Source organism: Scleropages formosus, chromosome 15 (genome assembly GCF_900964775.1).
Source record: "Scleropages formosus chromosome 15, fSclFor1.1, whole genome shotgun sequence".
Taxonomy (NCBI): domain Eukaryota; kingdom Metazoa; phylum Chordata; class Actinopteri; order Osteoglossiformes; family Osteoglossidae; genus Scleropages; species Scleropages formosus.
Window position 1 is genome coordinate 2,744,790 of NC_041820.1, and position 22,600 is coordinate 2,767,389.

The following is a 22,600-nucleotide window of genomic DNA, read 5'->3' on the forward strand; positions in this document are numbered from 1 at the left end:
GTGGAGGAGGTACGACCAATTTTGATATTTACATATATTTTTTCTTTTTTTTTTTTTAAATTTCTTCGGTATTTTTCTTTCAGTTGTATGTACGAATGGTTGTAATTCACATAGGTTGTAAGTAGGGGAGAGGCTGTATATTCTAAAGAACTAAATGAAGTATTATTTCACACATGAACAGTATTTGTAAATGTACTAAATATTGTATTTGTTCACAGAATGCTGTACGCCAATACTGTCCATATTCATCCAGATGTTCAGCCACAGCTACTGGCGTCTGGAGTTGGGCCTTGCGCTTCGGTAGGAGCTTATGAACGAGCCACAAGATACTTTAACAGTTTTTGTTATAGATTTGCTTGCTAGTCAATTGCAGGTTGTGCTGAAAGAGGCACCTCTGTGTGGTACCTAATAGTGCGTTTCAGTGCCGTTTAGAAGAAGCTTCTGAACTCACTGCTCGGGAACCAGGTCTTCGGCAAGGTCATGTTTGGCCGAATGCCCTTCGGCCTCCTCGCTGCACCTGTCATTTGAGTTTCTTCCACCGTCTTCGGGCTGACTTTTCTCCTGCTTGAAGTGAGCGTTGATGCCCTCCAGGATGTCAATGCTGTGGTTGATGAGGAGGGCCAGCCAGGCCAAGCCAAAGAATATCCACACGGCTGTGAGGCAGCCGTACCACTCGGGGTAAGTTCTGTCGGGATTGCTGTCTGAGAGATTCAACAGACATCATGGGGAGTCGCGTCAAACTAGGAAGTAAGAGGAGGACCGAAAACAGTACCAAAATCAGCATATAGTTTAGGCTTCTGGATGTGTGGGAGATTGAAGGTGGAGCATACAATTTCCTATCAGAGGTCTGAATTCACAGCTCCGCGGTTAGAAAGCAGAAGCCATCACACTCATCATATTCATCATACTCATCATACTGATTCCACCCGATGCTTATTTACTGATGGAATCAACAGAGACAAGGAGGACACAACACTACAGATCTTAAGATCTTCCGATCCTGGAATGTGTCAGAGGTGCATTGGAGTGCGTTTAGACTGGAAGTGGTCTCCACCTGCCACATAGTCCCCAAAGCCAATGGTGCTCAGGGTGATGAAGCAGTAGTAGATGGACTGAGAGTAGCTCCAGCCTTCTTCCATGGAAAACACCAGCATGGGAACCACGAAGAATATGACAGTCCCAATCATGCAGGACAGCGAGTGGATCACCACCTTGATGCATCGCTGAGGAACAAAGTCAGGAATGGCCACGGTCATCAGTTGGACCTGTGGGTCCACACACTTTCACAAGAACACCTTAAGACTTAAGTCTGTCTCAGAGCGATCCAAACCTCCCGTTGAACCATACCTTATGACCAGTCTTAGTCGTTATGAATTCGCAGAAGTTCATCTCGATGAGGAGCATGTACTTGCCCACCTTGTTCAGCACCACCACGTTGAGAGGTATTCCGAACAGAGCAAAGAACACGCAGAAGATCTGGCCATACGTGGAGCTGGGGCTCATGTTTCCATAGCCTAAGACAATGGGACACATCACAGGACTGAGAGCCTCATGTTCTGGGAGTTCACATTCAGACCCATGTTAGGAATCAACGTTTTATTAACAGATTACAATACGATTCGGCCTTCATCCACACATAACTAAAGCAATCTTCAGTGTCAATGCATCAGTCATAGTCAATTTTCAGTGGAGTCAAGAGGAGAAAGGAGATCTGGATTCTGTGGGATCAGCAGGAAGGCCTAAGATACAACGGTGGGGAAACACCCTTCCTGCTTGCCACCTCACCTATGGTTGTTACCACAGTCGCAGCAAACACTGAAGAGCTGGTGAACTTCCAGAACCCATCCATGGTACGGTTCCCTTTCAGACTCAGGCCACTCTTGCTGGCTTGCTGGATCACCTGCACCACCACAAAAGCAATTACCCAACTGCACAAATGCGTCAAAACTAAGCTTACAATTCTTATCTTACATTGCAGAGGGGCATCAGCTGAATGAATAAACACAATGTGAACATGTGGAGAGGGCAAGATCTGGATAGAAAATTTTAGTAATACTTTTCAATTGGATTTGTTGGACTGATGTCGATTTACATTTATTTAGCACACTTTTCTCCAAAGCAACTTACAATGGATACTATGTAGTGTTACTAACCCACACACCTTATTCACCGCGGTGACTTACACTGCTAGATACACTACTTACACTGGGTCACTCATCCATACATCAGTGGAACACACTCTCTCTGTCACACACACTATGGGTGAACCTGAACAGCATGTCTTCGGACTGTGGGAGGAAACCAGAGCACCCACAGGGAACCCGAGCAGACACGGGGAGAACATGCAGACTCCACACAGACTGAGCAGGGATCGAACCCACATCCTCTCACACCATCCAGGCGCTGTGAGACAGCAGCGCTACTCGCTGTGCCACCGTGCCGCTCACGGCTTTTCCGGCATCACCTTTTAGACGCAACACTTGTTTCTCAAAAAGATTTTTCAATTAGCAAAATCGCATCCCCGAGAGAAGATAAGGACTTCAGAATGGAGGCATTAATATATTCAACTCGTAAGCATCGGATCTGGCACAAACAGCCCCGCGCTTCATATTGTACTGTACCGGCCAGCTACCTGCTGTTAGACACGCGACGCTGTTCCACTGCAGTACCACCGTCTGCCACTGTGAGGCGCAGCGCTTCAGAAACTCTGACCTGCACAGGATCTATGTAAAGCAAGCAGCTCCAAAGAAACTCCAGCTGAGGATGTGATCAAGGTGAACAGGTAACAAGTGAAGCGAAGGTGATCGGGAGCCCCAGAGCAACCTCTGCTGCTCTAGATTCGGTTCACTGCTGTGGTCTTCAGCTCTCCTCCACGTGCCGTATTCGGCTCCCGAATGACCCCCCCGGTGGAAACAACCAGAAGCCGCGTTGCCGCTAAATCCCTCTTTACACATTCCCCGCCGCCCCGCTCGACGATGCTCACCTGGGACAGGTTGTCTATGGCTTCCTGGTCGACGCAGGGGAGCCTCCTCATCAAGCTGATCCTCACCTTCTCGACACTCGTCATGGTGTCCAGCATCTGGCTCCCCTCCAACTTCCAGAAGACGAAGCCACCGAACAGCACGTACGCCACGTAAAGCAACCCCAGGAGCAGGATGGAGGGCAGCCGCATGGAGCCGAACCTCTGCTGTAAATTGCGGAGGACGAAGGAGAACATGGCGGTGCGGACGACGGGACGTCAGGGCGTGTGCTGGCCGGAGAGGGACTAGAGGAGAACCTGGTGCCGGATCTCTCCACTCCCCCAGCAGGCAAATCACGTCCCTCCCAGGCCTCTCCGGTCCCTCTGCCTCCTTCAGCCTCCATGCAAATCAGCCATCGGCCGATGAGGGCTGTGTCCCCTCCAAGATTTTATAAGTACCGGTGCATGCGGAGACATAGTGCTGGGGGGGCAGGGAGCAGACAGGTTGAATCTTCTGCCTTACTTACACTCAAAGGACTCAGGTTCAAATCCCACTCTCTGCTGTAGCACCCTTGATTGAGGTACTCACCCTGAACTGACAAAGTAAGAATTATCCAGCTGTATAACAGCGTAAATCAGTGCAACAGGCAAACACTGTAAGGGTCACTCATGAAAAGTGTCAGACAGACAATTAAAGTCGCCGTTTCAGAGCCCCCACTTTTATTACCTCATTACCACCCCGTTTTAGCCACTCGGGGGGCTCAGTGACAGGTTCCCACTGGTGGCTGGACGACATGGGCTTGGCCTCAGTGTACGTTCACATTATTTCACACCCCTCACAGCCAGGAAGAGCAACAGAAACATGTTCGACATACACAAGCAAAGCAGAAATCGACGACTTTCTGGATGTTTGTCAAGCAGTTCAGGCCGTTCATTCCTCCCTTCATTTCCAAACTGTAGTGGAGTTCCTGCCATTATCCGCAGAGCGGCCGCTGCTACTGATTCACACACTACGGACAATTCAGAGTCACCGATTCACCTAGAGCACATCTCTGGAGTGTGGGAGGAAACCAGAGCACCCGGAGAAAACCCATGTGAACACGGGGAGAAGGTGCAAATTCCACACACACTGAGCTGAATTCAAACCCACATTCAAACCAGCGCTACCCTTGTGCTGCTTTACTGTGACCTGCAATTGGATAAGTAGCTACTTGAAATGCGTGGATGGATCTCGCCAATAGACGCTATCGGTACCAGCGACCCCTACCCTCCACACCACACTTACATATATTCCTTTTGCAGACGTTTTTCTTCAAAGTGACAAATGACTCAGATAAGAAGTGTGTTTGAAGGAAAAACGTGTATTTAAACCAGCAGTGGGGGAGACACAGACGGGAATTCTCCAAGTACATCTGATCTGTCCAATATTGCCGTTTTTACCGGCTTACGTTACACAAGTAGCTACATATAGAATCGATACGGGGTCATTTTTGAATTTTTACACATAATGCAGCGAAATGTGAGACTTTCCTGAATGCTGAGAGGGATTCAGCAGCTCTGAGGGACAGAGGGAGCTCAATCCACCACAGAACCGCTGAACACCTCTGGCACGCCGGTTGCTGTCCACCTCACGATAACTTGTAATCCAGCATCGCTGAGTGAAACGCCACCCAGCTCTGGATTCTCGCACATCAGTCAAAGTTTATTAAACACTTCTGAAAAAATCAGCGGGGACATGTATTCTGAAACGAGACACCGTGCATAAACGACGAGCTCACAGTTCGGTTCAGTCACTGGATGGTGATGGTTTCCTCTGACCGATGATGCAGCGCCGCCGTTGCACCGAGGTGCGGCTGTAGGTGAGGACACGGTGAGGACGCAAACATGCTGGCCGCAGGAAAACTGGTATGCAAATAGACCACACGGGAACACGTGACTCTGGAGACACAAAAAGTTGCGCAACAAACACGCTGTGTGACGAGTGACACTGTGTTTAGTTATTTTACAGCACGTGCAGATGGTGCGGTTCATTCATACAGTGCGTTGCTTTATAACGCCTTAGCTCAGACCCCCCGGTGTTCAGCCGTTCAGTTCGTGGCATTGGTTGCAGTCTCAGTCGTGGGGAGACCGGAGGATAACGTCACCAGAGTTCTGGTCCATTGAGCAAGATGTTTGCATTGGCTCCGCCCACCCAGTCTCTAGGCCCCGCCCTCAGACTCGTGCCGCACGTGCTCGGGCGCCTCCTCCCGCTTGCTGGGCGGACCCTCCTGGTCTCCAGGCCCAAGGGCTGCTGATTTGAGTTTGAAGGTGTGCTCCATCACCCTGGCAAGCAAGTTCAAGAGCAGGGCCAGCCAGGCCAGGCCGAAGACGATCCAGACGCCCGCCAGGCTGCGGTAAATATATATGTAGTGTTTCTGCGGATCCGTTCCTAGGAGAACAAGAGTCAGGAGACGCCGTTATTACTTGAGCACCCCGGTCGCATCCGCCCTCACCACCGAACACTCAAAATTTGCAAGAGCTGGAAGAACGTGGTAAGTGGTCTGTGATACATGAGCACAGTGACACGCCTGCTAGATGAAGAGCAAGCGAACGTGACCCCAGACCAGTTCTCTGACATCGCTTCATCGAAGATGGCAAAGTGGAATCCCTCAGTTCTGGTCCTCCTCTCAGGGGCTTGGACACCCTCAAGCCCCAGGGCAGCGGCGTCACCGAGGCCTCATCGCATCGTCTCTTCAGCACATGTTCACATTTATATTTGTTCTTTTATCTGACACTTTTCTCTAAAGCGACTTGCAATTATTGACCCGTTTATACAGCCGGGTAATTTTTACTGGAGCAATTTAGGGTAAGTACCTTGCTCGAGGGGGGCGTGGTGGTGGGTCTGGGGTTCGAGTCCTGCTTGGGGTGCCCTGCGGTGGACTGGCGTCCCATGCAGGGTGTGTCCCCTCCCCTCCAGCATTGTGCCCTGCGTCGCTGAGTTAGGCTCCGGTTCGCCGCGGCCCCGCTCGGGACAAGCGGTCTCAGACAGTGTATGTGTGTGTGTGTGTGTGTGTGTGTGTGTGTGTGTGTGTGTGTGTGTGTGTACCTTGCTCAAGGGTACTACCGCTGGGGGTAGGAATCAAACCTGCAGCCTTTGAGTCCACAGGCAGCAACTCTACCATACAGGCTGTCTTCTCTGCACTGCACATGTTGTACCCCTGGCAATTCCTTAGCACAGATTTGCAATTTTCTTTATACCGAAGCACAGCACCTAGTATATTCAGTCCATAAACAATACAGGCACACATAAAATGCTAAGGTGAAGTATGAGTCTCGGTTACGACGGCGGCGTGGAAAACAGGAGGGGTGCATGAAGCTCCGCCCTTGGACCTCACCCACTACATAGTCCCCGAAGCCGATGGTGCTGAGCGTGATGAAGGCGTAGTAGAAGCTTTCTCCGTACGTCCAGCCTTCCGCGTAGCTGAAGAGCACCGGGGGAAGGACGAGAAAGAGCACGGTGCCCAGCACCAGGAAGGAAGCCACCAAGAGGGCCTCCCTGGTTTGCTAGAGGATCGTGGGAAAGTACAGCAGACATGACCAAAGACATTCTTTAGACATCCAAAAGAAAACATTCACACTCTAAACTCATCCATCCATCCATCCATTATCAGTAAGTGCTTGTCCAGTGCAGGGTTACAGAGGTCAAGAGCCTATCCCAGAAACAGAGTGCAAGGCAGGGTACGCCCTGGCAGAGATGCCAGACCATAACGGACAATCACACACACACAAACCGAGGGTGATTCAGGGTTACCGGTTCACCCGAATCACATGTGTCTTTAGACTGTGGGAGGTAACAAGAGCACGTGGAGGAATCATACATGAACGCTGGGAGAACATGCAAACTCCACACAAACTGAGGATTCGAACACACAGCTCAGGAGCTTCGAGGCACCAGCGCTACCTGCTATGCCACCGTGATGCCACCGTGCTGCGTGGACGAGCCCCGCGTAGGCCAAGGCTGAGGAAACAAAGCCCCTTTCCTGGAGGCAGGTCAATGAGGGGAGTGGAGGGGTCAAAGGGGCGGAGCATACCTTCATGGACCCTGGAGAGAGCACTGTGCGCTCCAGCCGCCACAGGTACGCACTCAAGCACTTGCTCAGCTGGTTGAGGAAGGCGAGGTTCAGCGGGATGCCACACAGGGCGTAGAAGACGCAGAACACCTGTCCGGACACCGTGCTGGGTGACAGGTTCCCGTAACCTGGAGGGCGATGGCACGGGTCAGCGCAGAAAGGACACACACTGCAGCACATTTGGAGCTTTGCCCGGTGTTCGACCGAGACTCGCCTATGGTGGTGACGACCGTCCCGGCAAAGAAGAAGGAGCTGCTGAAGTCCCAGTTGCTGGGGCTCGTCGAGTTCCCCGATGGATTGATGCCTTTCTCCCAGGCCTGCAGGATCACCTGCCGAGGAGGAGGAAGGAGGAGGAGAAGGACTTATTCTTCGAGCACCGTGGTACGAAGTCGATGAAGCTCATCGGCGCACTCGCGGTCACCAAGGCTCCGCGCTCTAGCAGGAAGGGGACGCCGACAGTAGCGCACCATATGACCGAGATCGATCAAGAATCAAAGTCCTCTGAACCGCAAGTGCTATATCACCGTATCAATACGACTATCGATCTGCTGTATTTAATTAAGCTGCTCAGACTTCCGCCGAATTCGGCAGCATAGCAACTGTTTGCCGAAGCTTCCCGGCCGGAGCATTATTACCGCCACCGTGTTTACTTAAGAAGGCGACTGTAAAGAAAGTGTATTTTTGACATTAGCCTTGTGTGGATTATGAAAAGCACAGATGTGCTTACAAATTTTGGCAACAAGTGCGTGACAAATTCACGTAAGAGGGTCGGTCACAAAGCGTCCGCAATTCTAGAACCCAAAGCAGATTATTGCAGATACTCTTTGACTTCCCTTCGGCTAAAATCGGGCAACAGCGAACCTTAACAATCAGAGCCAGTGACAAGTAATTGATTTTGGTGTCTAAGGTGTGATGAACCCTGAATGCTGCCAAGGTTCAACCACGGAGAGCTCGACCCCATATAGGAGTGCGCAAACGTGGCATCTCCACACGGCTACCTTGACGAACGTCTCCAGAGACGGACCATCCAGGCAGCTGTAATTCATCAGGAAGCGCAGCTTCTGCAGCTGGAAGTTCTGCCGGTTCTGGTTCTCCGCATCGCGCTCCAGCATCTGGAAGACGGTGGCCCCCACCAGCAAGTACATGAAGTGGCCCAGGAAGAGCAGCCCCATCCAGCTGACCCTCATGCTGCTCATCTGGAGGCGAGCCATGGACGTCACAGTTGTAGGGGGCTCACTTTGGAAATCGGACCTCCTTGAGTAGGGCGGGGGGGCAACGGAGAATCGGTGAACTCAGCAGGGAGTCGTGGGAAAATTCCTCTTCTTGATGTCCAGCCTCCACCACCCTGATGTCCACACCCGGGTTCTCGGTGTTGCCGGGAACTGGTCGCTACGGGGAATTTTGGAACTGGGAGCGCCAAAGAATTTATATCTTCCTCTTCTTGGGAAAACAGTCGATGCTTCCCAATTCTTCAAACGCCAGTATTAGCTCAAAGATCGGATCAAGGCATAGCATCAGCGGAAAGTGCCGGAGGAGTCTTCTTGGTGGCTGGGGGCGTCCGAGGAGAGGCCAAGGAATCGGCCCCCAGCCTGGATACACCTCTCTCTGATTGGTCTGCGGCCACCAGGCAGTCGGGTGACGCTGGACAGTTTCACGGTTCCTCTGACAACGGCGTCCCGACACCCCCCACGGAGTCAACGCTACATCCCCCGCCCTGTTCAGCGAGGGGAAGCCAGTACTGGTGTCAGCAGAACATTAGTTAATGTTTCACCAGGGAACCACGTTTCAGCGATCTTCCTTTGGAGTCGGAGCTGGCTGGAAGAGAACATTTCCTTCAAATCAGTGGAAACGAACACACTGCCAAGTGGATCAGCTGGGGTTGGCCACATACACATACAAAGAGAAGACACTCTGCAAGATGAACCTTCCGTCAAACACGACACACACGGGACCGAGTTGACCTCACGTGACCTTTCCCACATCGAAAGGCGCCGAAGTGTGAAACTCCGTGGACAGGAAGTGCTCCTTGGCAATAAGGCCAGCGAGTTGCAAGGTTTGTCGACCATTACAGCTCAGCTGTTACCCAGCATCCCTGGGTAACAGGTGCAGCGCAGAGCACGTTTTGAAAAGCAGAATGGCAGACACTGCGGACGATCGCAGTCCAGCTGTTTTGACGTCGGTTTTCCGTCTTTTGCCCCGAAACACACCAGAATATAAAACCTTCCCCGGACTCACGCGGTTACTTTGCGTGTTCTGCAGCTGGCCAAACATCTGGCCCCTGTGCCGAGGTGGAAGAGTTTTGTTCGGGCTTTGAAGTGGTTTTGGGGTTGAGACTCAAAAATGTTTCTGAGGAATGACATCCCTTGGGTGCTCTGCTACATAACCTTTCCGTATATAAAATAATAACCAAAAAACAAGAAGCTTCTGGAAAACAGGTGGCGTGCCGTTTAGAGCTGCTGCCTTGCAACAGAAGGACCCGGGTCCAAATCCCACCCCCTGTTGCAGGATCCTTGGTCAAGGCACTAACCCTGAATTGCTCCAGCAAAAACTGCATAGCTCCATAAAAGGGTAAATCGGTCAAAGTACCACAGAGTCTAAAGCTGACAGTAGAGGTGTCAGGTAAATTAATAAAAAATAATAAGAACAAAAAACCAGTTCATTATGTCTAATTATGAACCTCTATGAACGCAGGTAAAGATTCTCTTGAGGAGCGAGACGATGTTGGGTCAGGGGTTTGACTTCTTGTCGGACTACATGGCGCACTAACCACCCACCGGTAGAAAGCAACGCTCCCTGGGGGGGGGAACTGGTCATTTTGCGCATGGCTTCCCCTTTTCTAGGTAAACGCAAGAGGATTCTGCTCCAGATGCAAATTTGCCTTCAGGGTCACCTTAAACTGCAGTAGCCAAATCGAGAAGGAGCGATGCAAACATCTTTGTCCTCGGTGAGCAAGCACAAAGGTCCGAGGCGAGGGGAAGAGCAGCAAGGGGGGGAAGGTGACACAAAGTGAGAAACAATGTCAGTTATGACCGCCTGCTCGGCCTTCACGAACTTTGTGTGACTAGCCATTTAAACCTGATCCCCTCTGCCCTTCTGTTGTTGTTGTCGTTTCTGGGAGGCAGCATTCTTGATGCCGTGCAACATCCCCTAGGTTGTCATGACTCTCCGACGCTGCGGAAGGCGGCTGAGGAAACTCGTGCGAAACACGGTTCGACACTCCCGCGCTGTGCTGTTTGCACTCTGCTAACATCTGTTCCCTTCGGTCACCTCACCGTTTCACTAATGGGCTCACTCAGGGAGGTGGTGCGCACACAAAGAACGCGTTTGTTACATCAAAACACATTTATTTCACAAGTAAATCTTTCACAGCTCACCTTTTAAAGGAAGAAAAAACATAAAATGTATTTAAATTTATAAATACATGCATCAGTAAATAAATGTATGTTCTTCAATGACAGTGTTCTCCTGGCCTTCAAGGTCAGGGGGGCGCACGTGGCAGTCTTCATTGCAATCCAAAGATCCTTGGTTCCCATCTCCCACTGTAGTACCCAGTAAGTAGTACCCTGCTGTATAAATGCGTAAAACATTAATTTACAAATGTAACATGTAAGTTACTTTGGACATGGGCACCAAGTCAAAATCTTAACAATATTGTTACTCTTGAGATGGCAGATTTACACATCCCGCCACCAGGGGGCAGTACCACGAGAAACACTCATTAACACTGGCCCATCAGAGCACATAGCCCTTCCATAGGTTTCCTTCCAGAGCAGGTGGCACTGGAACCAGAGACAATCCAGCCTTCGGAGACTCCATCCTCGATATATCCGCTTCGGGAAGCTGGCGGTGGGCTGTCTGAGCAGCAAGGCATTCTGGGAGAGTTACGACGGCACCTCTTCAGAAGCTTTCATTCTGTATTTGCCCTGAAAGACAGAAAGAGGCACGTCTACAAATCATGCCGTGAACGGACAGCGGCCCGAAAACACAGACCCCACCCAGGAAAGGCTACAGAAGTTTGTGTTTTCACATTCTTAGCCATAAATGTGTGCAACCGTGAGCTGTCCCACCGGGGTCCACCGAGCAGCAGGCAGTGACCGATGGCAAATACACAACTTCCACGTCTCTTTTTTCAAAGCAAAGCTCAGTCTTGCATGGCTCGTGGATCGATAACTGTCCTGTCCGGACAGCGGGGGAGTAAGGGGACTGGCCTCGAGGGCACTGGGGGCGGGGCAATGGCGCTGGGCACCGACCTCATTGGTCACCTCACACGAAGAGCACGGTTACACAATCCAGCAGAGAGGTGCTCGTACCGTTCCCTCCACATGCAGTGTTTGAACAGTGGCCTTCCTGCACCGGGATCGTGACGATGTACTACTGTCCATTAATAACACCATCTGTCCCTGCCACAGGCACACACACTCACACAAACACACACTTCGTTAAAAGTTGAACCCTCCGTTTGCAGACGTGCACTATCCAGGATTTGGTCTGTAAGAGTGATGGTGTTAAACTCCAGTTATATTTGCTGCCATCATTTATTGTAATATTTATTTGGTATTTTATTCTACTATTTACTCTGCACTTTACAGTACTAGATATTCTGTATTTGGTTTGTTGCGTCATACTGGCAGTTGCACAAACTGGATTTTGTTATACTTTTATAATAACAGTAAAGATCAGTTGAAGTGAAAATTTGCCACATAACCCCTTTATAATACACTCTGAGAATAAATTCATCAACACTACACCACACCACCCCCCACAGCAGCAGGACCGAAGCCATACTGCGATGAAGCAGATTGCTTTTTGTGTAAACAGCTTCCAAAGTACTTCCTTGTTGTCATCATTATTTACAGCAAATGTCCACCAGCCAGGGCTAATAATAATGAGCAACACAGCGCCCCCTGCTGAGCCTCACTTTCGCTTCCTGCAGCACAAATGAGAAACGGGTGGGAGACGGGAGAAACTGAGGATGAAACTCTCTCTGTTCTCCTCCTTTACTTCTTACGAATTTCACACATACGTGCCTTATTTGTTTAACCCAAACACGAGTCACATGACTCAGATTGTGGTCTGTGGACACGATAGGCATCTCCTACCATGAGCCCAGGCCACAGAGTCCAGGGGAAAGGCTTCCCCAAACAGGCATGCAGGCCAGGGCTGTGAGCCAGCCTCAACGAGAGTGTGGTAAAGGCCTGTGGTAAAGCGATCAGGACTCCGTCACCTGGCCTTCAAACACCCCGCAGCACTGCAGCCCCGCTCCCATGGCACCGGGTCATCGCGAGGCCTGGTAAACAGCACACGGCGCGTCTGCCAGGCTCTCAGCACACGCTAGGGGGAACACGCTGACTGCGATGAAATCCAGAGATAGAGAGGAGCGCCGAAGGCAGCCAAGTTCACCACGGTCGGGGGCCAAAATCAGCACGCGTACAGAGGTCGCGTGGAGGAGGGCGGGGGGTGGGGCAGGAGAGCTTTGCCGAGAGGAGGCTGCAGGCACTCAAGCTGAGGACTCGCTCAGAGTCCCGAATCTGAAAAGCTCTGTGCTGAGCTAGCCACTCGGGGGCGATCTTGAGACAACATTCAGGCATGATGTCGCATGCTGCCCGCTGCCTCTTGAAAGACCATCTGTGTTTATTTTGAAGATGCTGATCTGTTTGCCTGATAGTCCGCTTTTGCGTGAAACAGTAAATATATCTGAAGCACAGCCTCCACCAGCTAATGCGTGACGCATTTAGCATTTTGTGTGTTTAGTACCTCATCGTGGCTAACAATGTATACAAAACACGGTCAGGGAACTGGGGGTCCAATAACAACTGTACTGTGATCTGCAAGTCTCTACAGTGAGAAGATCATTAAACAGTGTGCGTGCGTCTAAGACGGAGCGGGGCCTACCGGTCCGGCTGAGCAGGCTGTGTCGAGCCCTGATGAAGGCCAGGATGTCTGCGTCCGTCTGCTGGTCTCCTGTCAGTGGGATGGAGGAGGATGGGGACGTCGTGGAAAGAGATAGGTCTCTGGAAGCACACAGAGCCAGGTGAGCAGGACCAGATTGACAGTTAGAGCCACCCAGTGACACCTCTGGACGACATACACTTAACAACCGCTTGTCCCGTCCAGGGTCATGGTGGTCCAGTGTCCAGACTATATCCCAGAAGCGTAGGGTATCAGGAGGCAGGATACACCCTACGCAGGACACCAGTCCACCAAAGAGCAATCAGACACACATATACACAAAGGGCAATTCTGAGTCACCAGTTCACCTGAAACATGTGTCTGGACTGTGGGAGGAAACCAGAGCACCTAGAGAAAACCCATGTGAACACAGGGAGGACATGTAAACTCCACACAGACTGAGCTGGATTCAAACCCATGTCCAATGTGCAGCTCAGGAGCTGTGAGGCACCAGCGCTACCCGCCAACATCACTAATCCAGCGGTGTGACAGCAGCGCTCTGGCTGCGCCGTGCAGACCTGCTTTTCCTAAAGCACGCAAGCTGCTGGATGTGAATTCGAACCCAACGGCACCACACAAAAGCTTCCTTCTTCCAACATTCGGTCTGAATTAGGTTTGACAACAAAACACGAGCATCTTCTTCCCCCTACGAACACACTGCTGGGGCTGAACATTCGTTTTTAGGGGCTGTGGGGGGGGGTGTTTATAGAAAGGCCGGTGTTCGACAGGCTGCCCTGAGTCCCGAGAAGGAGCGGAAACCCCACTGGGTGTGAAACCTCCATGACTCGGAGTGTTGTAGCGTTTGAATGCAGAGTGATGCTATTTTGAAACCAGTGCCTTGTGAAAGTGACCTTTTGTAGAGCCCTGCGCTCGTTCCCCAGACACCCTGAGAGCTCAAACAAGAGGGATTACTGTTAGAAATTTTATGAAGAATGCTGTTGTGCTGTTGACATGTTATATTCTGCTTGACACTCTAATCCTGCTGAAATATAATCCCCTGAGAGACAACACGCACACACACACTATACATGGGGTGCGGCAGAAGGAAAGCTGGGTAAGGGTGGGGCGTTGCATTCCTGTCATGTAAATTTTTGAACCTATGATGAACTGTGGTTGCCCTCCTCACCTCAGCTCTAGCGGGGGGGCGGAGCCTCGGAACTCCAGGCCGTCCCCTACGACAGCAGGGCCACTGGACATGACGCTCCTGGGCGATCGTTTGCGGTGAAGGACATGAGCAAGGTGCAGTCAGGAGAACTGCGGCACAGTGAAATCCACCAACAGCGTAGGCTAAGGAGCACAGGTGAGCGAAGCAGAGACTCACCTAAAGTCCTGAGCGGAGTGGGCGGAGCTCGCAGCTTTTGTCCTTGCTGGAAGTCCACGGACAGCGCTGCTCGAACCCAGGGCACAGAAGAGAACTGATGATACGTCATTTGAAAAGGGGAAACCTTACAGGTCGTGCGCTGATCAACCAGAGGAGGGGCACAAGGTAGTGATTTACCTCAGGAAGTCTCACACACACACTACATCCTCCCTCCACTAATTCTACCACATGACACTGACACTCAGTGGCCCCTAGAGGGTGCTGCAGTTCTGGGTTTGTACCTTTGAACGTTAACCTGTGGGAGTGAGTTCACTGCAGGTGCGATGGGCTCTGATCCAACACACAGCCCAGCCCTATTCCCATATCCGGCCCATCGCTGCAGCAGAAGAGCGAGATGCTCTGCTCTCCAGCAGAGAAACAAACTCTCGTCTCCATGGCATCCAGTCCAAAATCCCCTCTCCCCCTTCCATGCCTGTTCCACCCCCAGCAACACCCCGTCAGAACCGCTCTGCACCCGGCGCGGTGGCCAGGTTGGACTCCAGCGTTTGGATCGCCGGACGTGAACTTCCTGAGGAGCAAAACGAGCCAGCGTTCTCTGGCCCGCTGTCACTTGGACGCTCCTGACGGAACAGGAGAACTGCACCGTTAGCAGCTGGACCAAGAGGACAAACCTGGGCCACTTGGACTGCCTAACAAACAAATGGCGCCATCAGGCTCCGCCAAGCCGACGATCTGCAGGGGGGCGTCAAGGGCAGCCGCCGGAGAGTGTGTGTGTGTGTGTGTGTGTGTGTGTGTGCGCGCAGGACTCACCTGGTGGGGCGCGGTGCTGTCGGCTGCTGGCTGCTCCTCCCTGCACTGCGACCCGTGGCTCCGCCCTCTGACCGCAGCTCCTGGAGAGAGAGAGAAAGGTAGAACGGACGGAGCAGGAGCACAGAGACCCTGAGGGCAAAGACCTACCCTCACCTGGGGACACCTGGACCTGTGGGAAACCCTTGTATTTCCCAACACGACGTGAGTTAAACAGCACTGAAAATGTCCGGTTGTGATGCGATGGAGGAAACGCGAAGCAGCTGCCTTATGACTGCGACACTGCTGTATAACATCCATCTCGAAAACCACCAAGCGTGTAAAGCAGGAACACAACGGGACCAAAGACGGTCCTATAGGATTAGTAGGGACATCATGATGTTCAGCCCTAATTAGCAGTCTGAGCAGGTGACGTGGTCTCGCTTTCCCTCCAACAGACACAATGGCATCCGGTTTCAAATAATCACTCGGGAGGCCCACTCAGATATTTACTTCTGGCACATTCCAGAACTTTCCACTGTTCAATGCTTTCCTTTAAACAGCATCCTCCAAAACTGAACCAACCAGGAAAACAGGAAATCAAATCATAGAGGTAATCAAATCAACAACCTTCTGGTCCTCAGCTCAGAGAAGCACCTACAGCCCAACAGCCCACGGTCCAGAGGGACAGATGAGCGATCCAAGCCCATCGTAGGTGGATCGAGATGCTGGCCACACTGAATCGGAGGCACGCTACCTAGATGGGAGTCTCAGGTCTCGGTTTGGTGGCCTCCTGTGGCCCATCAGCCTTTGATGGCCTCCTACGAAATCTGTTTGCTCCATTTGCAGACTTTATTACTACAGAAAAGCTGCTCTTCCAGGTCCTAAAACTAAATCGCATCCATTTCAACAGCTCTGGACTCTTTATGTTCCAGGCAGCTGATCAGTCGTCAACGTGCGACGCTCAAAACATCCTCACGACCGAGGTGGGTGAATCTATGTGTTGCCACGGCGATGCAGCCTCTTCAAGGGCGGAGCCTGATCTGTGTATGACCGGGGGCAAGGAGAGATTGTGTTTATAAAACATGAACAAGTGACCCAGAGTAGACTGGGCCTGAAGCCAAGACCCGGCACGCGGCGCGACCCTGTTTATCCTCCGGCTCCTCGGGGAGGAAGACCGCTTACACAGGGCGTCCGACAGTCTCCATCAACCTGCTCTGCAGAGCTCAGCCAGTCAACCTGAGAACGGGGACCTGTAAACCGGAGCAGTAATAAATCCCGACGTGCAGCTTCGCGTGTGTTTGAACAGCTTGCGAACCCATCGCCCAGACAGCCTGCAGAGGTTATCGGAGCGAAGCACAAACGGCTCTTGCTCAGGACCCAGTTAAAAAGTGATTTACTGCAATTAAGTAATTTAGAAGCAATTCCCGGTATTTTCGTTCACTGGTCAAACCAACACGCACATGACTGTGTCCTCCTCCTGCAGGGACATTCCTCCTCCTCCACCCCGTCTGCCTCTCTGCCCTCAAGGTTTTCAGCCATTTGCTCACGTTTTCTGAATTCGTATGAGTCTAATTTGGTTACACCTCTTGGGACGCCTTCGTTTTAAATACAGCCAGTAAAATAAATGTAAAGCAATCTATAAAAAAGGGTCTGGAAATACGGAGCACCACACAGGGAGTCAAGGAGGAGGACATTCGAGGACAAGGTGAGGTGAGGAAGTGCGTAAGGTTAGAAGTGCCTCACTTGGACAGCTTATAGAGTAGTGGTTAGAGCTGCTGTCCGTGTATCCAAAAGTCACAGGTTCAATTCCCACCTCCAGCTGTAGTACCCTTGAGCAATTTACTTACCATAAATTGCTTCAGTAAAATTACTCAGCTGTATAAATGGGTAAATAATTGAAAGTAGATTAATGCTGTAAAGTCACTTTGGAGAAGAGCATCAGCTAAAGGAATTAATGGAAAAGCAAAGGTAAATGTTACAGAAGGCTGCAGGTTCAAATCCCAGACAGGGAGTTGTGGTGCAGCTCAGTGCGGTGGCGGTACCTGTAACTGGGCCTCTTCTTGGTCCCACCACTCACTGAAGTCCCGCTGGAGCTTGACCTTGGCCCTGTCCAGCAGCAGCTGCAGGTGCTCGATCTCCGTCCTCAGCCCCTTGAGGCGCCCAAAGGTGTTCTTATAGCTGAGAGGAAGCAGGAAGCTAGTCTGATCTCACTCCCCTCTGGAGAGACACTTCCACACACACAAACACACACACAAAGCACATACCTCTTCTTCTCCTCTTCAATCTGGCCACAGAGCCTCTCCTCCACTGGGTCTGGTTCCTCTTGGGCGACTGGAACCCCAATCACAGCTGAAGCGAACAGAGGAGCACATTTCATTGAGGGCCGAAACACTCTGGACCAGCTGCCTTCAACTGTCGTAGAGTGTTTCACGTTGGCATGGTGAGGTGTGCTCAGGAGCGTCACTTTGTGGCTTTCTCCTTGGCATCTCTACTCACAGCGCTGGACAAGGAAACACACACCGGAGCGCCGGTGGGGAAAGAAAAAAACCCCTCTCCTCTAATGAAAATGTCATTGTGATGTGATGTGCAGCCGTCTCAAGTTCTACATCCATTCAGTCGCACCACATTTGTCAGTTTTAAATTAAAATAGTAGATCTGACAATTATAGGCGTAAAAACGTAGAGAACTGTCGCTGATGCCTTTGACGTCAGTTGGGTCAGAGAGCGCCAGGCCCCCGGAGTCGCACATTAGTGCAGCTTTGCCCGTGGCGGCTGAGCCTGGCGCTGCTGTAACCCGATCAGTTCGCAGAGGGGCCCGGCGCTGCTCGAACCGCCGTCGAGGTGACCGCAAGAATGCCACCAATCCTCGGTCAGCTGGGGGGATGCTATTGGCTCTCCTCAGACATCTCCTGTAATAAATGTTAGGTAGCTGACACAACACTGGCCCTGGACTGTGAGTAAACAGAGTATTCTGTAAGGCGAATCTGAGCCGGCATACTACACTGGCATGGGCTCTTCACGCTGCTTCTCACAGCTTCAGACAGGAAGCTGCGCTGGTCCCATTTACACACGTCTGGGGTTCGATTCCCACCGGCAGCGTCTCGGCCGGGTGGCATCGGGCTGCTCTGCACCACGAAAGCCAACGTCACCCAACAAAGACGTAAGTGGCGGAGGCTTCGCCGAGCCACGGGTCCGTGTCGAGGTAAAGAGACGTGATCCACACAGGCTGCGCCACCTCCTCAGCCCTTCCCTCGTGTTGTTGTTTCCTCAATAAAAATATTATGGTTGCTGTCAAGCGTTACGGCCCCAACACCTGTGGTTACACTCCCAGCACGCACTGGGGCCCACGGATGCCGGGCCCCCCAGGGAAAGTGTATGGAGGGGCCAGCTGCCAAAATGCTCTCAGTCTCTCCTCTGCAGCAGGCTGCTGGGATACTGGGGTGGGGGCTGGGGAGAGGCCTTAGTGACGTGCCACGTGTGCTCATGCTCATGCTGTTCACCAACTGCCTTTTCGCCATGTCGACACGGCCTCAGATGGCGGCTCACACCAGAGCGAAACACACTGCTCTGAGTCATTCCTCTACAACAGGCTCACACGGACAGACTCGGCAGGTCTCTCTGTGTGAGCTGTGTCACGGCATGGAGCCGGTCTCTACGTGTCGACTACAAGAGGGCCACGCAAAGGCTTGTTTTTCACGTCCTGTAATTCAGCAGGACTGTGATGAAATGAAATGTAGATGTCACAAAAAATGTCTGTGGGATAAGATGACGAAAATGTCACAGACTGTCTCCAAGGCTGGTCCGTTGTCTACACATCTACGATACCTTGAGTCACTGCTAAAAAGAAAAGACACTCGTGGTAAAGAGCATAAATGTTTTAGTGGCCATCAGGATTGCTGCTAGTCAGTGGAATTCTGGTGGGTCAGTCTTCATGGTGACATTTTACAGAAAGGACCTGTTCCATGTGCTGCTCTTTTGGGATCATGTGGCTTATTCTACAGCACATCATGAACCACCTCAACTAACCACCTCTACCATTCACCACACACCTTCATCCTGATCATCTCTACCACACCACTACCCATCACTGATCACCTCTACCAACCGCTAACTCCTCAGTGCCCAGATCTACCTACTGCTACAAAAACACCACCCAGCCCCACTCACCATGGGCAGCTCTCTGCATCCTCCTCTGCTCCAATTGCTTCTTGAGCTCATCTGAGGGGAGAAGAAAAGGACAGAAACAGAAACACTGAGAAGAGATATCACCATGAGCTTCATTACCATTCTTACTACACCCCCAGGAGGAGCATCAGTTTCTACAATCCTTTGCTCTGTTGTTCCTCTCATATACATTTGCTCTGGCTTTACTTCATTTTTGCCCAAGTATCTAGAAAGAGGAAGACTGATGGAAAGAATATCCACAGTAAAAGAGAGAAGAAGAAACAAAGAGATGAGAAAGGGCTTGTTAGAAAGCAGGTATATGGTAGCTTTAATTCATTTACTGTTAAACCTGACTCTATCCGGTAATTTAAAACACCAGTTCATGATATAAAAAGGAAAATTCCCAATTTGCAGGAACTGAAAATTCATGGCCTAATTGGGCTTTGCATTTCCCTGCTTCTCCCAGCAGACCAGCACGGTGAGGACCGCTACCCCTCCGACTGAGGGGTCTCAAACAAACACAGCCATCTCTTGGAGACTCTGTTAAAAGCAAAAAAAAAAAGGAGGGGAACTGGAGCTTTATCAAGGATAGTTGGGCAGCTAGCTGGGGAATTGGCGTGCTCCTAAGATTAAACACTTTGACAGTCCTTGCAAAAAGGGGGGTGTCGGGGGGTCAGTGTCGTGCCAGTGGCAGTGGAACAGGGCAACATATGGACGAGTAATTTGCTCTGTCCCCCACCCCCCCCCCTCTCGGCTGCAGGAGTGAGAATGATGGAGGAATTAGGCCTTGTTAACCCAGATGATGGCTTTGGAGGAGGTGGGCTTTGGGTGAACAGAAAGGACCTGGGGAGAAGAGAGGAAGAAGAGAGAGAAACAGAAAGACAGAGTGACAGGATGACCTATAGATGCTGCATGATCACTATATCCCCCCTTGCTCAAAGAGGGCAAGAGGTGAACAAAGCAGCATCATGGGAAATGAAATCAATTCTTAAACAGGGTGGGTGGTGCATGGCTGGGGGGGCACCCCCGGGAAAACACACGCTCCACAGCGTGAGGACTTTCACTTAGGGGTTCAACGAGAGACCCCTTGTGTGCCATTACAGGTCTCTGGGCCTGTAAGTCATGGTCCTGTCTTCCTGTCCTTCTCCTGCCAGCGAGTCCATGACGGGGGGGGCAACACAAATGTGGAGCAGCTCTTCTGACCCAGTTCTGTCAAAGGCAACGTCAACATCCTCGGTGAAGTGGAGCTCCCTCCAACGAGCCATGAGTGTAAAAAAACAAAGCTCGAGTAGGCAGGCACTGGCAGTAGGGGCTGCGTTGATAAGTTCAGTCGACGCTCAAGGCCAGCGAACAGTACTGGTACAATCCCAGGTGACCCAGTAGGAGACACCTCGACTCCTGGACCTGAAAAGATGCCACTGGGGCCGCGGTTCTGCCTCCGTACCCAGTCACGCAAGGGGCCCCTCGTGGGCTGACCGGATCTCCACGAAGGATTTTGATTCGGGAGGCAACGTGTGTGTGTGTGGGGACAGGGTTAGCGGGGTCGTCACTACAGGAAGTCTTTTATACACACTAAAACAAACAAGAACACTCAGAGCTGAGCACACACACACACACAAACGCACACAGAAATGTGCGGAACACACCATGCAGGATCCTGGCCATTTTTTTGAAGGCCAAGGCCAGCTGACCAGTTCTGATGAATCCCAAACCAACACAAGGAATCAGTGTGATGCAATGCAATGTGGTATTTGCTCCATCTGTAGAAGGTAATATTTCATAATCCTTCAGAATCTCTCCACTTTGTGTCTGGAATCTATTTACAGCAAGTATCCATTTACATTTATTTTTGGTTTCTTATCAGGGTGCGGAAACGAATACTTGCACGTCTTTTTACTCAAGTGTAAGCAGAGTCCTGTTTCACTGCTGCATTTCACGTCCAAACAGAGCAGTCCCGCAGCACATCACAGTTTTCATCCCGCAGGGACGAAACAGAAAACCAAAGTGTGGTGCGATGAGGTCCCCCGCCCTTGAGGACATGGTGTGTCCCTGATGCCACCTGAGAAAGGCCCACTGAGAGGTCGAAATCACACTCCGTATCGTCAGCATCTCATTCCAACATCACTCAGCACCACAGACAGACATGCGTCGCCTGGACTGTCCCACTGCTCAGAAAGTTCAGAGATGCTGCTACCGCAAGGCTGTGAAGGCAATAAAAATATTTTGCTTATTAAATTAACAGGAAAAGCCTAGTGTCATTTGCTGAGCTCTTATTTCTCATGTTACTGATGGAATGAATTAACACATCAGATGTTGGGCCCACCTGAGACTTGGACTTCTTTCAGTGAAAAGTGTTTTTCCTGAACCATCTGTGGCAGAGTGTCTTTTGGCTGCAAGTGAGCAGATGTGCACAGGTGAGAACAGGTATGCGCAGTCCCCGCTCATGTGGCCGAGAGTCCAAAACACAGGGCCAAGGTAAGGAGAGATTAAGGCCACACATTTGTGGCCCTGGATTCCTCTCGGCAGTGAGCAGAGTGTGGCCCCGCATCTTCAGGCCCCTTTGAGGTAAGCACAGTATTTCACTCTGCCAGTTTAGACCATGTTTCTACTACTGAGTTCAGAGCAAATTTTTAGTTCAGTCTACAGCTTGATGGGTTACATTCTTTCAAAAAGTACACGTAAGCTTCAAACTCAAAAGCAATGTTTTAACAGGCCAACACCTGTTTGTCCTTTTGGACTGGGTTGTCTTCCGGGAAACCCTAGAGTGGCTGAAAACTGTTCACTGAGGTAAAACACTGTGAGCGTTGTAAGGTTTAAGGTTCCCCACTGTAGGGTTTTTCGAGAGAAACCACTAAGTGCCCTTTTTTCCTACCAATAACAGCTACCCTTCCCTTTTGGTTCAGCCTTTAGGTACTGTGGCTTCCAGACTAAAAGAGACGCTGATCAGAAAGGGCAACCAAAACTGGACCACTCAAACCAGGACAACAGGACGTCAGAGGAGATTAGCAGGCAGCAGTTTGGTGACTGGTGGTCGTACGTAAAAGCCAGAACTATGAAACAGTGGAAGACCACGGTGAGAGGCTAGCAAGAGGCCTGTTGACTTAAGAAGAAAAAAGTTGTCAGGGGAGATGAGACTGAACAGATATGTCTACTGACTTCAGTTTATATGGAACTCTGAACCAGCCAGAACTACTTACTATCTGCAGCACTTGGTGACAAAGTATGCACATTACAACCCCGCTCCCCATTTACTTACTCTTGCTCTTGATGGAGGAGAAGGTATAAGTAGTTGAAAGGAAATGAAAAGCTC

General features: G+C 51.0%; 3 protein-coding genes across 7 annotated transcripts in view; all 3 read right to left on the bottom strand.

Moving 5' to 3' along the window:
* Positions 1-447: 447 nt before the first annotated feature.
* Positions 448-3,172, bottom strand: LOC108939661 (potassium channel subfamily K member 17-like). The gene is made up of 5 exons (XM_018761199.2): positions 2,984-3,172; positions 1,786-1,900; positions 1,348-1,514; positions 1,055-1,223; positions 448-701 (listed from the first exon to the last, which is right to left on the bottom strand). The coding sequence occupies exons 1-5, from the start codon at positions 3,170-3,172 to the stop codon at positions 448-450; spliced, it is 894 nt and encodes a 297-aa protein (XP_018616715.2).
* A 1,985-nt stretch (positions 3,173-5,157) lies between these two features.
* Positions 5,158-8,279, bottom strand: LOC108939718 (potassium channel subfamily K member 16-like). The gene is made up of 5 exons (XM_029258573.1): positions 8,067-8,279; positions 7,283-7,397; positions 7,030-7,196; positions 6,334-6,502; positions 5,158-5,387 (listed from the first exon to the last, which is right to left on the bottom strand). Exons 1-5 carry the CDS (start codon positions 8,277-8,279, stop codon positions 5,158-5,160), a joined length of 894 nt encoding a protein of 297 aa, XP_029114406.1.
* A 2,242-nt stretch (positions 8,280-10,521) lies between these two features.
* The window catches only part of kif6 (kinesin family member 6), a 64,415-nt gene continuing 52,336 nt past the window's right edge, over positions 10,522-22,600 (bottom strand). Inside the window, exons 16-23 of one of the 5 annotated variants that reach the window (XM_018755092.2) lie at positions 19,294-19,344; positions 17,392-17,476; positions 17,170-17,305; positions 15,149-15,228; positions 14,339-14,404; positions 14,144-14,221; positions 12,961-13,079; positions 10,522-10,991 (exon numbers count right to left, since the gene is read on the bottom strand). In XM_018755092.2, coding sequence (XP_018610608.2) covers positions 10,966-10,991; positions 12,961-13,079; positions 14,144-14,221; positions 14,339-14,404; positions 15,149-15,228; positions 17,170-17,305; positions 17,392-17,476; positions 19,294-19,344 — 641 coding nt within the window. In that variant the 3' untranslated portion in view covers positions 10,522-10,965. Of the gene's footprint in view, positions 10,992-12,960; positions 13,080-14,143; positions 14,222-14,338; positions 14,433-15,148; positions 15,229-17,169; positions 17,306-17,391; positions 17,477-19,293; positions 19,345-22,600 lie in introns of those variants that run through there. The other 4 variants (XM_018755169.2, XM_018755248.2, XM_018755437.2 and 1 more) reach the window with 4 other exon arrangements.